Source organism: Homarus americanus, unplaced genomic scaffold, assembly GCF_018991925.1.
Source record: "Homarus americanus isolate GMGI-L3 unplaced genomic scaffold, GMGI_Hamer_2.0 scaffold52512, whole genome shotgun sequence".
Taxonomy (NCBI): Eukaryota; Metazoa; Arthropoda; class Malacostraca; order Decapoda; family Nephropidae; genus Homarus; species Homarus americanus.
In genome coordinates, this window is record NW_024735442.1 from 17260162 (window position 1) to 17279607 (window position 19446).

Consider the following 19446-nt stretch of genomic DNA (forward strand, 5'->3'; position numbering starts at 1 on the left):
CTGAAGATGTGAATTACACGAAAGCGTTTGGGAACTTCGTGTTTTCTTGTTTCTTTGTGGTTATCAGCATATACCTGGATCACGCGCACCTACAGTGATTTACTTGCATATATATATATATATATATATATATATATATATATATATATATATATATATATATATATATATATATATATATATATATATCATATCACACGGGAAAATGGAAACTATTCAAGACATCTTCAGAAGCCTCTGAAGACTTGAATAGTTTTTTCAAGATATATATATATATATATATATATATATATATATATATATATATATATATATATATATATATATATATATATATATATATATATATATATATATATTCACGCGATCTCCACGAAAATCTGTAATGCAGTGAGTAGTACATATACATTTTTCCGAGACACCCTAGAGGAGATAGTCTCCAGAAATTATGGGTGTTTGACAATACAGTAACTAGCACTTAATGTATAGAAAATTTATAACAAATTTAGATATTAAATGACAATATAATGAAACATCTTGTGGTAAAATAAAATGTTGCTTGTATGAAGACGTTTTGAGGAACAAATAATGAATCAATAATTTAATAAGCGCAGTAGGTGATACTCTACAACAAGAAGGCACTTGATTATGCCCTCACAACATAGTATAGCATATGACAATACAACATATGACAGCACAACATAGTACAGCATATGACAGTTAATAACTGATGCAAATATCTTATTTTATCGGAACAATATGACAAACACTACAGGAGGCAAGGTAAACTGTAAGAAATAAATAATAACATCTGACGGTAACAGGTGAAGCTGTACGATTATAGTATATACTGTAGACGATAAAGATAATCGTATATCACGATGAAATAAGGATCCCTTATTCCTGACGGCCCAGTGTGGATATACAGTACTATGTACACTGAATACTTTTTTGGTACACAGGGAGGCAGTGTGGCCGGCACTGCAATTAACCATCTTCACTGCCCTAACTGTAAAATGTACCATTTACATAAGGATTAACACAGGTGCCCCGGTCTCGAACCACGACCCGTAAGGCAGGTGAGCGCTAAATCCACTTGGCCAATGTAACCTTGCACTAAATAAATATAATTATATTCAAACCTGCCAGAGTGATGAAGGACGTTGCCAAGAACTCTTCAGTTTTGTGGGTATTGAGGTATTGTGATACACATGTTGAGTCAAGTTCGTCCTCGGCACAACGATACATGTTCTTTTACACTCCTTATGAGATTCTGTTGACTGTGTTATCTAATTTTCACTTCGTCTATAGTGACTCTATACGCACATCTGTCCCATACAGGAGTACAAATTTCATTCACCAAGGTAACACTTCCTCTCTGTTTCGGATTTACTCCTTCATCCTCATCATCAATCTTCCTGGCGTAGTGAAGTTCCTGCTAACACAGTCGTTCAGAACACCGACATTTTTTACAAACAAAACTAAAAGTTTAAGGAGAAATCATAGAAGTGTTGCTGACAAATCTGTTCACCCAACCGTCCCCTTGTCAAAGACTGAAGATATTTGGAGCAAGATGTTAGAACTATTTGATGTTATGCGGCACAGGAATAATACTATGTGGCAGGGAGTTCCACACATTATTAATCAGGGGGAATTTCAACAGAAAACTCAAGGTCCTTACCATATGTCCTAGGCCGATGGAGGCTGTGTGGTAAAGGTACTCTGTAGAGCAACTCTTCACAACACTGACTAGAAGTATCGATTAAACAGGTAAAGCGATGAGATTATTATGTGAATATGCAGCGGCGGAAATTTTCGGGTTTGTTCATTATGGCTGAGGCTTTGATATTTTATTTTCTTGAAGGGGGGCACCAACAATCCACCTGGGTTGCCAACCTATGTGACATCGTTAAAGTAGAGTCTGGTTCTGAATATACAGTAGGTCTAAGCTTCATTGAAACTGTTTGGGGTAAATTTCGTATCAAGGTGCCGAAAATTTCAATGCTGTAATGGTGTTGTTAAAATTTGTTAGATTATGCAATATCACGTCTCTTATCAAATAGTGTGTTTTTTTTTAAGTTTTGTCTGACATAAAATGTTTGATCTGGTGAGGCTAATGCAGAGTGAAGGATGTGTGGCTGAATCATCGGCTGAGTCACTAAAAGATCCTTGTCGAGTAATAACAAAAGTTGAAATTTGACTTGACATTCAATAGCTTTAACAAGTTCTTCTCGCCGTCAAGATAATTCAAAAGTATCCAAATAAATCGGGAATAAATCAATCCTTTCTAGCCCCAGTTCACTTATTCCGGAATGTTAAGTCCGCAGCTTGAGTGCTCTGGTACACGGCCACATACTGTACTTGTTTTATTTCAACTAACCTAAAATCCTAAGAAGGAGAAAATACTCATCACACACCACTATCGTCTCTGTTCTGTGAGATCTGAGAATCTCTGAGGTTCTGAGATACCGCCGAGTACCTGAGACCTCTCTCTTGTAATTGCCTCGAGGACCGCCGATACTTGTAGCCTTTGCCTGAAGATGTACTAATCGTCGTAGACTTTGTCTCGTGTGAGCCACTGGAACTCTCCGTCTTCAGAATCCTCCTACCAGCTATTTTCTGGAGAAGTTCATCCCAAACTCTTTTCTTGCAGTCAAAAGCAATAAATATAAATGCTCCCTGAAGTCCGTTGAAGACAATGAAGAGATACTCAAAGATAAAACTCTGAGTATGGATAGATATAAAGGCAAACACCCAGGTCAAACCCATCATAAGGGCCAGCTTGCAGTACAACACCAGTCGGATCCGTTGCTTTTTGTGACCTTGGATTCTTCTTTGAATCCTCTCTTTAATACGTTCTGAGCATCTCGGCGATTCGGATTCTTCACTACTCTTATTATTTGACAAGTTTTTGTTTAGTGAACTGTCAGAAGGGTTCAGAATCTTTTCTTTTCTCTTCCCACCTTTGTATTCTCCGGAGGATCTGTGCTTCTGTACAGTAGACGAGGCAAACTCTCCCGATTTCATTTGTTTGTATATGTTAAATACTGACATCCCGTAGAGCATAATATTGACCAGGATCACGAGTCCAGAGGGAAGGGTAAAAAATGCCACCAATCCCCACTTGTTGTTGAACCAGCACACGTGTGTTCCAAACTGTGGCGTCAGAACGTACTCGACTGACGACAACTGATCAACTGAGACAGCCACTAGAGAGCCTACCAGCGGCACGGTCCACGCGTACAGGGAGTACTGAATAAATGTTGCTCGGGATTTCATTTTATAGGTGCTTGAAAGGAATGTTCTACAGATATCAATACTCATGACGTTCATCCAGAGGAAAGACGCGCCCAAAAAATAATAAATAAGTATACCAGTGATGACGCAAGCGGTGTAGTTTTGATTCTTGTTGAAAAATGAAACAAATATGAATTCGGCGATGAACAACGAAACAGTCATGGAAAAGAGATTCATACTGGGAATGTTACGTCTTTTAGGAAGTGCCACGAAGATGATCATGTGTAAGAACATACCAAAAAGTGAGATACAGACAAGAGCAGCTGAAATAGCGTTCATAGCTGGAGTCCACCTCTCTGCTGGGCTACACACTCTGATCGATGAGTTGTTTATTTCATATTCACCAAAATTATACATCCGCTCTGTGTGATTTAAGTAAACACTTAGATTGGCGAACATGACGCTAAATTCGCGGTTGTAATCTCTCGTGTAACATGACGTGTTGAGGTAGGAGCTGCCATCATCGGTCATGGTCTCGTTGTTCCTCACACACTCTCCGTCCACCAAGGTGAAGAGAGAGCCGCAGAAGACATCTTGACACTGGTGATGCATGATATCCCATACCTGGTTGTCATCACAGTTACCATAAACGATAAAGAGCTCGGTCAGAGATGGAACAAAATCATTATTATTGTTACGGAGACTGACTGTATAGAGCGGGAATAAACACAGTATATTCTCCTCTGACTCTTCATTACACACAGCACAGTCCCAGTTTTTGTACCTATTACTATTTACGTTCACGTAGTAATTGTAAGACGAACATCGCCACCAAACTTCCTTCGCGGACCAATTTGTAGCACACGTGTCTACTATATTCTTACAACTGCGACCAACTGAATCCGGGTAATCAACATCTAATACACACCACTTAAGACTTTGGGAATCATTTTTCTCACCGTGCAATATGTTTTCGGAGGACCACCAGAGCTCACCGGGGTGGTAAGTCATGTTCGCCAACTGAGCGAGGGATGTCTCGGGCTCTAAGCAGAGGATTTTCATACTGAACTTCTCAACTGGAGTGTCGTGATGACATGCCGCGCAAAAGATGTTGTTGTACACAATCCCTGACGAGTTGGAGACGACAGGAATATCCAACAAGTAGTCGGGAGAAGATGTGCCCACACACTTGGCTGCTAGATGGCCCGACGTCCTCTCAGGGCATCGCACCACCATATACACCAGCTGTCAAGGAAGTTAGAGCTTACTGGAGGAAGTTACTACACTGATGACGTCAAATACGATGGTAATTATACTGGACAGAAACTAAACTCGCTGTTACAGGCAAGTGAATTAAGTTGTTTACATGCTATTATGAAAACAAAACACCTCTCGGGATATACCTGATCTGTAATGAAGTACACACATTTATTACATTTCTGCAGTAAGTAACTATGGTAATTTATTTGTTGACACGGTTATCTCTGTAGTGAGTGTTGCCCCTCTGTGTGAATATAGTAGAATGTCGTTTTTTTTAAAGACTTGATTTCTTCTGAAGAGTGAGCACCCGAGTCACATCCGTTAAAGGTGAACGGGATTTAATGTTTATAATTCTCCATCATATAAACAAAGACAAACAAAACAGCGGTGTGTGACTTCTATACCCTTTACTACCCCACAAAAAACAGTATATATATTACCAACAAAAAAGTACTGACATTTTAATCAAGTAATCGAAAAATATTGACGGACAGACTGACTGTTGTACAGACGGACAAATAGACGGATGGACGGGCAGACAGACGGGTGGACAGGTAGACAGACAGATTGACGTCCAGGTGGACATATAGACGGGTAGACAGACAGACAGGTTGACGGATGGAAGGGTAGACGGACATATACAAATCACTATCCCCCCCCCAGACACACAAAATAAAATAGGAGAGAGAGAGAGAGGCAATAAGAATAAACAAGTTTGCTCCTCATCTGTTCTCGAGTAGACTCCTGAAGGGCGACAATTCAATACTCACCCTCTCTTGGACCCAGGAACGTTGAGCGACAGGGAAGAGGTTCTTGCAGGCGAAGGACGTGGGCGTGATGGTGGGGGGCGTGGCTAGGTGTGTGGGAGTGCGGGTGTCATGGCAACAATCACCGTAGACGTGGCATTGGTCGTCACACTCACACGGGTACCTGTAGGCATACGAGGTTACTAATACTGCTTCTCAACTGAAAAATTAATTGGACAAAGGAGTGTATGTGTACAGTGTTCACGCAAAAAAAGAAAAGACATTGGTGTAAAAGAATTCAACCGAAAATAAAGTTTGGTTTAAAGGCCAAAAATTCAGAGATAAAGTGAATAATACGCCACGTGTCTCAACATTAACTCAGTGTTGGGTCTCTTAAATACTGTACAGTTTTCCTTTAATATATCATAAGTTAAATAATTGTCTAATAGTTCAGTACTCTACATCTCTCACCTTTCAGCTGCCCGCATATTATTATACAGTATACCCCCCTAACTCCTTCTTCTCCAGGTGCCACGCGCAGTGTGGGACAGTGTTCAGGACATTGAAAGTATCACTTCTTATGAGGCCATAAACATTTATAAACCTAACAGGTGGTACTGAGGTACACACAAGATGTTCACACTTTGATCTGAACTCTCCAGTAATGTACCCTACACCTCCACACATACAGTACAGTTTATATAGCTGTAAGGTCCCTCAAGTCTCCAACCAGAGTTACGTCGTAGACCGTCACCAACACAAGTTTTGTCAAATTAATTCGATTTTATTGTTAGTTTTGGTGGCTAAATAAGATATCTACACTTCAGATCAATATCAATCACTAATGTTACTTGAGCTATCTTATCTAAAATTTCGATTGAGTGGCTGGTTACTGTGTGTGTTGTTGCTATGATAACATGGTTAATTTTTACAAAGTGTTTAGCTTACATTGTATACTTATCAGGTTTTAATATTTGTGGATCATCCAATATACATTAAGTTAGTTACAGCTGGTGCTAATTCGAGGCATCAAAGAATAAAACATAATATCCAAACTTCGTCGTTTTAACTTATTTTAATATTATTCAAAACTATCAAGATCTGTAAGAAAGAGTAACGAGTTATTTTGTTCATTCATGAATCTGGAGGAAAATACAAGACAATACACTGACATCCAACAATAGAACAATAATAATAATGCTCAATATCTCACAAACACTATACGACTTCTGCTTATGTTTGGATCCCCAGTTTACAAGACGAGTTCCGTGAGTCTCACCACGCTTCATCGTACGGTGAAGGTGTGGGGCGTGTCGAGCAGGAGGGCCCAATGATGCAATTTGAGGGCCTGATTCTTACTGGCTCTGCTGAACTTATGTTGTTGTCTGCTGACCTCACCACCCGTTGTTGATCTTCATAAAGTGGAGCCTTCACTCGAGTTTGTTGTGATATATGTACTCTGGGTCCGTCTTGTGAGTCATCCAAGTAGTTTCTGCGTCTGTCTCGTGCATCAACGTGCAGGTCCGGCGGTAGTGAGGGTGACGGTGGTCGCTGTCGGGCGCTGGGGGGCAGGAAGGAGGTCCTGATTATTTCACTTTTATCTTGATCGGTGATAATTTTGTGATGGTCACCCTGGTAAGACTCAGAGGTCTTTGTCACGCCGCTCCTGGCAGTCACCGGCGGCTTATCGTCATCTTCATGACAACCTGAGACACGGAAAAGGGAACACAAGTGCCAAGTGACTGCAGAATTATCCAAGTCCACGCGCGGTGCTGAATTTTCTTCTTGATTTTCATTGTCATTAACCCCATTTTGTGATCTAACAGCTTCGCTTCTTCCACCTGTAACCCCAAAATTATTACCAGCATTGTTCTTGCCACCATTATCATCACCAGCATCATCTGTGGGAACATGGGAGGCACCATTATCACCACAAACGTGAGGAGGTGTTTCAGTAAAACTCTCAAGATTTTCAACTTCATAATGTACAACATCTGCGTCATGGATCATACTGTAAATCTCTCTGTTATCTGTGTTACCAGAGTGTTCACTGTGGGCAAGTGCAGCGTATGTAGTGACGGAAGTGAACATCAAGACCAAGACCAGCCACACGGTGTAGTACATTAGGCCCTCCACAGCCAGCCTGCTGGTCTCCCCTCCACGACCTGACGCGCCACTCATCCTACCCTGGAGGAGATATAATACTATAATGCATGGTCATGAAAAAAAAAATAAATAAAATAAATATATATATATATATATATATATATATATATATATATATATATATATATATATATATATATATATATATATATATATATATATATATATATATATATATATATACACGGTTATCCTTACTATTTATTATATACACTAATGGCATAGATATAAACGTTGACAGCAACATAAGTAAATTTCCTGACCACACAAGAATAGGGCGTGTAGTTAAATATGATGAGGACTCCGATAAATTACAATGACCTAAAAATTTTCTTAGTATTGACTGTAAAATGGCAAATATAATTTAATGTGGACAAATGTAAATTTCTCAGGCTAAGAAATAAAAACACCTCGTCATATTTAATTACACGCCCATCTTAGTGTCGTCAGCAAATTTACTTATGTTGCTGTGTACGCCTATATCTACAGTAAGTTGTGAATGTATATAATAAATAGTAATGATCCAAGTACCGAGCCTTAGGACACTCCACTGGTGACGTTACCCTAATCAGATTTAGTGCCATGAATGCTGACTCTGTTTTCTGTCCTTTAACTACGCCCTAATCCAATTTAGAATAACCTCGCCAATTCCACGAGCCTCCACTTTACAAAGGGTTTGTTTAAGTCGAGGTAAACCACATCATAATCGTGTCAGTCATCCACTGATTCGAAAACTTGAAACGAATGATAATAGATTTGTCAGACAGGAATTAAATGCCCTTTGGTGAATCCATGTTGGGAAACATCGATCAACTTGTCTTTCTCGAGGTGATTTCGAATTGAGTTTGAAACTATTGCTTCCATCAATTTTCCTATAATTGAGGTTAAACTAATTTGACGGTAGTTAGAGGATAGTGATCTATCTCCCTTCTTAAAAATCGGTATCACATTCTCTATCCTCCAGGATTCTGGTACTACACCTGCTTTTTATGACATATAAAACAAGTTTGCTAAGGGCATACTAAGTTCTTCCTTAATTCCTTTAATACTTTGTCAAATATCTTATCCGGACCTGGCGACTTATTAGGCTTTAGTTTATCTATTTGTTTTCTAACACTGTTACTAGACAATACTAACTCGCTTAATCTATTTTCTTCACTATCTCTACGTCGATAGTGCCTCCGGTATCATGTTTACATTTTCAGTTGTGAAAACTGATGAAAACTATCTGTTCAGCATATTGCTCACTTCCCCTCGTTATCAATTAACTCACCAGTATCTGACTGTATTGGTCCAATCTTGTCACGTATTTTAGTTAAATATATGAGCCGCCAAGTATGGGTCAATAGGGCTGATGAAGTTTCCTTCAATCTTATTTTATGAAATGCGCATCAACACAATGTCTACACTGATGATATTGATCATTTTGTTCTCAGTGTCTCCTTACACACACAACTCAAAACAGTTACTCTTTCAGTGCAGGTCATATACTCACCTTTTATAACACAGATATTCACTCTTTTTGTCCCTGGTGTACCGTACGAGGTGAGGGTCGCTGTCGGACGCACTGTCGTGTTTACTTTAACTACGCCATCATACAACTGAAAAAAGATAATGTAGAAGTTATCTGGAGGAGTGTGAGTCACAGTCATCGGGGGTGTGATTCACTCCCAGATATTGTTTTACCCGGCTCGCACGATACTACTGCGGTGCCCTGGTTATTCAGCCTCAATAATTAATCTCTCAATAAACTGGTTCAAAGTTTGATTAAAGAAAATAAAAACTTAAGATATGTAAATATCTGTTAACCTTAACCCACGTCGTGTTGATGATAATAATAAAAAGGAATACAAAAGTTTACCATAGACGCGCACGTAGGCTGAGCCCCTGCTCGCTATGACCTACCAACTGGTACCATGGCCCAGATAGCAGGGTGTTGTAGACTAGCATCATTGGTTACTGTACTAGCAGTTGCTGTTTTTATGCATTTTTGTGTTCAACATCCAAGTACGTCATACAGTAAATAACAACAATAAAAAAAAATATGAAGTAACTCTTCCCTCTCTAGGCTGGGACTGGCATGTACAGTATTCTCAATCTAACTTCGACAATATTTTGACTCGTTTTTTTCTTGATTATCTAAATCGATTTGAAAACAAAATCTTAGTTACAATCTTTTGAGAATCCAAAGCTAAACCAATACTATTCTGGGGCCTTTTTCTGTTTACTTGAGGGGTGGTGGAAACTTAGCTAACTTCATTACTACTACTACTACTATTGTAATAATAATAGTCATTAAAGAGGGCCACTTCACTGTACTTGTACATATCCAGCTTCTAAAACATGATAGGTCAGGTCCAACATAATTATGAACTCATAAGGCTGGCTGAAGCTTCCGAAGTTTGAACACGCAAAAAAAAATTATAATTAAACAAGAATCGCCAAACAATGAATAAGAACATAAGAACATAAGAAAATAAGGAGTCTGCAATAAGCCGGTTGGCCTGTGCATGGCAGCTCCTGTCGAGAGTTACTACCACTCTCTATCATCCATGAATCTATCCAGCCTCCCTTTGAAACTTTCCAGCGTTCCAGCACTTACTACAAAGTTGCTAAGCTTGTTCCACTCGTCCACCAACCTATTTGTAAACCAGTTCCTTCCTATCTCCCTCCTAAACCTAAACTTATCCAACTTGAATCCGTTGTTCCGAGTCCTATCCTGCTCGGATATTATAAGAACTTTATCTATATCACCTTTATTGATTCCTTTCACCCACTTGAATACTTCTATCATATCTCCCTGCACTCTTCGTCTTTCTAGGGAATGCAAGTTTAGTTTCTTTAACCTATCCTGATATGGAAGGTTTCTAAGTCCCGGAATCATTTTCGTCATTCTTCGCTGCAGTTGCTACAGCATCATGTGAGGTTCCTCATAACACCATCTGTGAGGGAATTACTACACCACGTGATGCCCCTCATAACACCATCTGTGAGGGAATTACTACACCACGTGATGCCCCTCATAACACCATCTGTGAGGGAATTACTACACCATGTGATGCCCCTCATAACACCATCTGTGAGGGAATTACTACACCACATCAGGTCCCTCATAACACTATCTGTGAAGGAATTACTACACCACGTGATGCTCCTCATTAACACCATCTGTGAGGGAATTACTACACCACGTAATGCTCCTCGTTAACACCACCTGTAAGGGAGCTACTACACTACGTGTCTGCTGTTCAACACTTCAGCTCACATGATCTACGTGACCTCCACTGTAAACATTAATTTGTATGTTCACTGTATATTCCTCTACCTTTCTCTAATGAAGGCTTTTGTTAAACCACCAATGTATGTAATAAGTCATTTATGTCCAATGTATATTTTCAGCCTTCGAGCTGCAGAACTTTTTCAATAAACCGTTAATTACTATTATTATTATTATTATTATTATTATTATTATTATTATTATTATTATTATTATTATTATTATTATTATTACACATACACTTCTTTGCTGTCACTCAGAATCAAGTATGACGATCCTCCAGCGACGACTGAATTACAAAATGTTAGCTTTTAATGGTGACACTTTTGCTGTTGAGCTCTGAGATGGCCGGAGAGGGTCGATACGGGACTGGCAGGGTAGTCAGCCTATGTTGCACGCCATCTACAGTAGTATGTGTGAGGGGCGGCGGGGCAAGCTTCACCCTCTCCACAGTAAAGCACCCTCACATACATGCACACTACTTCAACATACACAGGTGGTGATATATACAGGCACCCGTGTATACCAAGATATTTATGCACTGTATAACTTGCTCTCAAATGAATATAAAGAGAAAAATGCAGCAGAATATTTCAATCTATACCAAAAAAAAAAAAAATACAGCTTCCTCGGCAGTGTGTGTAGGGTGTGAGAGCTGTATACTGTCTAAGGTGTGAAAAAAATACTGCCACACCTCACCTGGGCACTGCAACACCACCCTCCTCCTCACCTATATACAACTGTATACACGTCTACACACCATTGCAGTACTTATAACAGTTTTGCATAAGGGTGAGTTTGTGTATCTAAGTCACTCACGCCATTAGTTAGGAGGTAAGACAGTTTACTCTCTCTCAAGTATTTGATTACTGTGGCCTGCCAACACACGTCTGACGTCACGAAAGAAAACACAGTGATGTTGAAGAAACTTGTAAACATTTTCCTCCATGTTTAAAATTCCCCTAAAACAGAATTTTGTATCTATGTTATATATATATATATATATATATATATATATATATATATATATATATATATATATATATATATATATATATATATATATATATATATATATATATATATATATATATATATATATATATATCACTGCGACACTGATTTTCGGCTCGTCAGCGCCAAGCTCTCACTTCAAGTCGCCCCAAAACGGCGAAGGCAGCAAGCCTCCAGAAGAGGTTTTAACACTAAGCGGTTGGAGGATCCAACAGTAGCACATGCTTTCAGAGAGAAGCTCGAATATGGGCTGATAAACAACCACACAACAAACAACCCAAATCCCAGGGCCGAATGAGATATTCTCGACACTGTCATGACAAAAACCTGCAGAGAGACCCTCGGCCAGATCGAAAGAATACACCAGAACTGGTTTGATGAAAATGACTCGGAAATCAATGAACTCGTCGATGATAAACGTGTTGCTTTAACTGACTGGCAGAACAACCCTCAGTCTCGGACCAAAGCTGATGCCTTCCGCAAAAAGGAAGCGGCAGCCCAGCACGAACTTCGTAATCTAAAGAATGACTGGTTTAAAAATAAAGCATGTGAAACACAAAACTTGTAGATCAGCACAAAATGTGCGAATTTTTCAATTCCACTAAAACATTTCATGGGCCATTCACTCTTGGCGCAGCCCCCCTCTGCTCATCCGATGGTAACTCCCTAATTAAAGATGAAGAAAGCATCCTTCAGCACTGGAAAGAGCACTACCATTCACTGCTCAACCAAAACATCGATGTGGATGTCCTGACTACCCAGCAGGTCCCTCAGCATCCAGAGCCGACCCACCTCAGCTATCCTCCATCCCTGGATGAGGTAGTTACTGCCATCAAACCGATGAAAAATAACAGACTCAGGGCCTAATGGAATCTCAGCTGAGGTGTATAAAGCAGGAGGACCTCTGCTTACCAGCTGTCTCCACTCTCTCCTGGAGAATATATGGGAAAAGGAAGAAATCCCCCCAAGCTCTTAAAGACGCCTCCATTGCCAATATTTATAAGAACAAGGAAGACCGGTCAGACTGTGGCAACTACTGTGGGAATTCACTGCTGTCCATAGCTGGCAAGATTATCGCCCGAGTCCTTTTAAATCTAAACAGACTTCTTCCTGAGGTGGAAAACATCCTCCCAGAATCTCAATGTGGCTTTAGACCACCACGTGGCACCACTGGCATGATCTTTGCTGCTCACCAGTTACAGGAAAAGTGCAAACAAGCGCGGACAACCATCCAGTTCATTACCGACCTTACAAATAGTAAACGTAATGCTGGCGGGCAACTGAAAAGGTATAAGGATATTTTTTACCGCTGGACAACGGTAATCATAGGAGAGTGATAAGAGTAATGAGAAAAGTGTGTTGTGTACTAAGCGAGGAGACGATGGTGAATCAGCACGTGTCATAATGAGGAACAAGGCGTGTATATGCTGAATTGGCTTGACCGTCACCCAGGCCCCTGGACGATAACATAAGGCAGTACCTCTCAACTGATCGCCCTAAACATACCAGAGGCTTTCTGGTCAGAGCCAGACCTGCAACACGTAGGTGTGAAAATAATGTGTTTCACCGTGGACGTGAAGAATATAAAATGAGTATCTTCTGGATGATCGTCATACTCGATTCCGAGTGACACCAAAGTAGTAGTAGTAGTAGTAGTAGTAGTAGTATCGGGAAAGGTGAATGAGTGGGTTAGCGAAATCCAAGCTCTATCGGAGATCGCTAACACAGAGCCACATGCGGCCTTTGCAGCATTCACCCATGGAGTCAAGCATCGTTGGAACTACCTGATGCGTACCATCCCTGAGATCGGACCCCTCCTCCACCCTTTGGAAGAAGCAATCAGTGTCAAGTTCATTCCCAAACTAGTGAAACACCCTGACTTAACCCGAGCAGAAAGAACACTTCTTGCACTTCCACCAAGACTGGGAGGGATGGGACTAACTAATCCAGAGGAGATTGCTGACTCTGAACATCAAAATTCACTTAAGCTCACGGCAGCCCTCACTGACCACATAATAGCCCAGAATGCAACAGGGGAAGTGGACACCAGCGAAGTTAATAAGATCCGTAGGTCCATTACAACAGATCGGCAGCACTGCCAAAATGACATGTTGCAGCAACTATTGCTGCATGTTCCAGAAAATTTGACAAAAAAAGTAGCTATAGCGCAGGAGGTGGGCGCCTCGAACTGGTTAACTACGTTACCGATAAGGGCAAATGGTTTCAGCCTTAACAAACAAGAATTTACAGATGCCATTGCTCTAAGGTACGGTTGGCCAGTAGATGGTTTGCCCTCCCAATGCGTGTGTGGCTCTCCCTATGATGGCGATCACGCCATGGTCTGCAAGAAGGGGGGCTTCATATGCATGAGGCATGACGAGGTAAGGGATCTCACAGCAAATATGTTGAAGGAAATCTGCCGGGACGTCATGGTAGAACCGACCCTCCTTCCACTGGATGGCGAGATCTTCCAACACAGGACTTCAAACACATCTAACGAAGCCCGTGTGGACGTCAGTGCTCGAGGATTCTGGACGCGGGGACAGCGAGCTTTCTTCGACATCAGGATTTTTGATCCCATGGCCGTTTGTCACCGTAACCTAGCTCTCGATGCTGCACATAGGAGGAACGAGAACGACAAGAGAAGGGCATATGGGGAGAGAATTCAAAATGTCGATCAAGGCAGCTTCACTCCGCTAGTGTTCACAACCTCTGGTGGGATGGGCCCAAGCGCAAGATGTTTCTACGCCAGACTCGCGGAGCTGATCTCCGAACAGAAGCAGCAGCCCAGAAGTTATGTTACAGCCTGGATGAGATGTCGACTGTCCTTCTCTCTCCTTCGGTCGGCTTTGCTCTGCCTCAGGGGAACGAGAGCTTCTGCCCCTACTCCGACAACTGCTGCAGATATTGACTATGAGGCTACAGTCACTGAATGCCGCATAGATCTGCGGCTCAACTAATTTAACACAGATAGGATAGCTTCTTATGTATTAGGATATTTAATATTAAGGTAAATAAATGGCGGCGAAGGTGTGGCTATTGGGGGAGGCTGGAGGCCACTATCAAAAAAAAAAAAAAGTAGTAGTAGTAGTAGTAGTAGTAGTAGTAGTAGTAGTGTGTGTGTGTGTGTGTGTGTGTGAACGTCAGGAATTTACAATATCATATCTTTTACTTATAACAAAATAAACCTTATACATAAAACAAAGGGTGCTGATGTAAGCATTTTACTATACACCTACTATAGCCTGGGTGTCAAGAGGTATAATGACAGTGTCACTACGTTAACTGGCACTGGTGTCAAGTACCACAAGCGATAAAGTGTCTATCGCTCCTGCGCCACCGTTGCCACATACATATATAAATACACATTACGCTCCAGGAACTTAAGCAAGAGATTAAAGATGATTTTTTAACTTATGGACACTTTATTTTAACTCTATATTAGGTTAGATCTGATAAAAGCGACAGAAATGTAAAGCCTTATATTATGGAGTCAAATATTTCCCGCCTTTGTTCAGGTTTTATCGAGTAGCCGCCATGGTGTTGCGGTCGTGTTATTAATGGGGGGGTTATGGTATTATCGTGTCATTAATGGTGTTATGATGTTAATAATGAAATTATTAATGGTGTTCTGGTGTTATTAATGGTGCTATGGTATTATTAATGGTATTCTGGTGTTATTAATGGTGTTATAATGTTATTAATAGTGTTCTGGTGTTATTAGTGGCGTCATGATAGTTATGAATGGTGTTCTAATATCATTAATGGTATTCTGATGGTATTAATTGTGTTCTGATGTTATTAAAGGTGTTCTGGTGTTATCAATGGTTATAATGTTATGGTGTTGTCATAAACTTCCCCGTCTTTACTAAAGAAGTCGTAAAAGTGATACCGAATCCCCGTAAGGTTAGGGAAAGACATGAACAATACTCCCAGAAGAATGGGAATGAAGGCCTTCGTTCAGGCAGTTAAAAAAAGTCCTTCACAGTGAGGAACTTTGGGCTACGAAAAATAAATACAAGAAGTTGTTGAGTTATTGAAATTGACATTCGTTGATATATTTCCGGATGATGTTGGAAATTCCTGTAAGTGATACAAAACAAGGTTTTAATTTATTATTTTTACCGCTTTTTAGCTTTCTAGTCGGTCGGTTTGTTCTGTTACGACCTTCATAGTCTAGTGTTAGTACCCGAGATGTTTGCTGGGGGACTGGGGTCATAAAATTATTATATAACACCCTTCTCACATTCGTCCAGGGGCTCAAACATGGGACGCAGTATGAGAGGCAAGCCCGCTACCGCTATACCACTAGCGTAATATAAAATATATTGACACACACCACAATATTTAGGTTGATCTAAGTCTCACTGCCCGGCCAGTACATGTAGCAATGGTCATAATAAATGAGGAGTACTGTCGACTCCTTTCGCAGGTAGTGATCAAGCAGGTCTCCCTAACGTTTGAATACTTTACCTAAACGAGTAGTTGTTTCACACGTGTGTACCGGCAGGTCAAAGTTCAGCTTGCCTGACACCTGACGTCCACTACACTCACTCCTGGTGACATCCAGACGAATTACCGAGACGTGACATTACGTGGACACCGGGACTGTGACAAGTGTTGATACAGTAAAAATTCAGAATGTTCTTTTCAAGTGACCAGCGTTGATGGCTGGTGGAGGGCTGCCCACTGCTTCTTGTTCTATCGGCGCTGTAAACCTTCTTTTAGTTCAGATGTGTATCTCTTTAACTGCCAAGTTAGTGTGACACTGTTTATTGTGGCATATCAGGAATTTTCTGTAAACAATGTGCCACTCTGTGCTGTCTGTTAATAATACTTCTGTTACAGTACCACTTGACTTATTGGTTGATAACTGGTGGCGCGGGTCTTCTGGCGCACGTCCGAGGCTGAAGACTAACCTATTTAGGTCTGGACGCTCGGGAGGACTGGCGCTAAGTGAGGGTCTGAGCCTCTGAGGTTGGCGATTACTACGAGGGTTCCTGCCTCCCCTCCCCCACGGTCAAATAGTGTGGTAGAGTAGGGTTTATTTAATAGACCCTACTCTACCACCTAACACTTCTCTACCTACACGTCCACCCCGTCACGTTATAACCACCAGAACAGTTATTCCTATAGGGTCAAGGAGTCAGGTATTGAGTCACACTGGGAAACAAGGACTGTTTGGCGAGCAACAGCGCCTTCCGTATACACACCATCACTTATCTGGGTGGGGGGGGGGCGATACATTTTCTGTTAAAACTCTTTTATTTTGCTAAATTCTTGCAATCCAAACTCAGTCATACCCCGGACCAGCATTGTGAGGAACTTCCTGCCTCAGTCTTGTTGTAACCTCTATGACTTCATATCACCCTGCTTCAAGTAACTTGTCTGAGGTCTGATGACATTTGGGAAGGAAAATTCTCAAGGCCAAGTGTTGCAACATGACTAAAGATAAGAATGCGTCGTGCCAGCCGTTGATAAGCTGAACCCTCAACAATTTCTTCTAGTGACAGTCCTGGCACTTAACATTATAGGACCTATCCTGCTCTGCTATAAACAAATGAACGTACAGAGAATTTCTTTTTTGCAATAAGCATATGATGGCTCTGTTAGGCGATAATTGGTCCAATCGTTTACCATTGTGTGTATATCTGCACTGTCCATACTGAATCAATGTGAATTTGTATGAATATTTTACTATCTACTTGTATTACCTTTATGAAGACTGTCAGGCACGGAGAGCGACCGCCCTTCAGATACACCGCATCGACTCCTCCTGATATTTACAACTGCATAGCTTCATTACCAGACGCTTATCTCGATTAGGACATTCAAGATACCGGCAGCTACGCCATAACGCACACATGTACAGTAACTCACTCTGGTGTAGGGCGTATATACAATTAACTACTATAAATAATGGTCTTTTAAGTATTATTCGGATAATTTTACCTAAGATGATCGCGGTAATACTGAACTTTGGTATTAACTTACGTTTCCCTTATTGCCTTGTTATCCTTGGCCATTCTGGAGGGTAATTTTCATGATCCCAAGTACTATTTTGTTGTTGAAATAATAGCCAATATTTTATCACTCAATTTTACCCCACCGATAAGGCTGTACCGTCAAATAACTCGCACTGATGAATATTAGCTCTGAGAGTATAATTATGTTTACTAGTATTGTACTGCATTAGTGCAGCAGCTGGGAAGGCACCCACCGAGCTGCTACATTGATAACAAGTGACTAACAAAATAAACCAACTTTTCACAAGAATCTTATCAAGTGACTCATCTGGACAAAAGTTCCGGGATGAAGAACCGTATTTCTACTGCCTGTGTAATTTCGTGTCTTATTTGTTGATGATTAAAATAACACGAATTTACTTATATTTCTAGTTAAAATGTATTTTAAGTTTGCACGCCTATCCTATTCTTTTAATCAAGACATTTGTTTCCATGTGAATGACCCAAACTGTCGACTGCCAGCAAAAATTAAAAAAAATCTCCATGCACAGAATACAGTACACACCTTGTGGGAGATCAAGGAAAATATCTTCAGGGGAATTGAACATCACGTGTTTGTATTATATTCATGTAAAAGATAGACAAAAAAAACTTGCTCTAAAACCATGTTATTGATGTCTTGAAGCACTCCTGAAGACGAATTTACAAGGGTGGGTTTAACACGAGGCGCCTCTACAGGCTGCTATCAAGGAACGCCTGGGTCTTCCTGTTAAACTTAGATACAGAATCTGATAAATTCAAGATTGTGAACTAATATCTTGAGGGTAATATTCAGCAAGACAAAACACATCCTGATGGTGTCTTAGTGAGTTAATAGTGTTGAAATCTGTTTAATATTTAATCCCTATACTATACATGCGACTGACTGTCTAGCCGTCAGTCGGTCCAGGCGTCAAGGAGTTGTGAACTCGAGGAACTAGAACAAATTGCGGTAGAGTTTTAAATATATATCAAGAGTGCAGATGGGTTTAATAATTAGTATGTTTTGTCATTACTGTCCAGAGGGTATCTTAGGGTATCTTACGGCGGCGGGCGACTTCCCTGTACGTGAAGTGGGACCAGTGTTGTGTCAAGGTCTAGGCAAAGAAGGGTCCCTGTGAATTTTGGGGACTGTGGGCGTTTTGGGTTGATTTTAGGGACTGGGCGTATAGGGTGGATTTTGGGGACTGTGGGCGTATTGGGTGGATTTGGGGAAGTGTGGGCGTAGTGGGTGGATTTTAGGGACGATGTGGGCGTATTGGGTGAATTTCAGGAACTGTGTGAGGGTAGTGGTTAAATTTATGCCCCCTGTTGGTTTTTAAGGTATCAAGAGTCAAACATGACAATGAGACACGTTTTTGGTTCTTATATCCATCGTATCTTAGTAAAAATAACATTAATCAAAACATTCCCTGTAATAATAATAATAATAATAATAATAATAATAATAATAATAATAATAATAATCTACTTTCAAAGAAGTGGGGATTGGTTTGGTCACAGTACCAAATCACAAATACCTCGTCTCCACAATCACATGGAATAGTCCGACTTTGGCCCGTCTGAACCGACTCCCTTCCTCACCATAGCATCCACACAAATGATCCTTTTTCCAACCTTATTTTCCTGCGCAGACACTTGTCGACTTTCTACCGCAGGAAACACAAAACTACGAATATTCAGTGCTCCACGAGTGTACTTATTCACTGTAATACTTAATAAATGACAGTTATTCGATTTA

General features: G+C 40.6%; 1 protein-coding gene across 3 annotated transcripts; it reads right to left on the minus strand.

The window, feature by feature from the left end:
- Positions 1–270: 270 nt before the first annotated feature.
- LOC121871089 lies at positions 271–17491 on the minus strand. 3 transcript variants are annotated; one of them, XM_042373224.1, is made up of 6 exons: positions 16174–16613; positions 8905–9010; positions 7283–7430; positions 6523–7144; positions 5268–5427; positions 271–4482 (listed from the first exon to the last, which is right to left on the minus strand). In XM_042373224.1, the coding sequence occupies exons 3-6, from the start codon at positions 7422–7424 to the stop codon at positions 2410–2412; spliced, it is 2997 nt and encodes a 998-aa protein (XP_042229158.1). In that variant the 5' UTR covers positions 7425–7430; positions 8905–9010; positions 16174–16613; the 3' UTR covers positions 271–2409. The 3 variants fall into 3 exon arrangements, with proteins under 3 accessions (XP_042229158.1, XP_042229156.1, XP_042229157.1); XM_042373222.1 differs by having other exon boundaries at positions 6523–7430; XM_042373223.1 differs by lacking the exons at positions 8905–9010; positions 16174–16613 and adding an exon at positions 17415–17491 and having other exon boundaries at positions 6523–7430.
- Positions 17492–19446: the final 1955 nt, after the last annotated feature.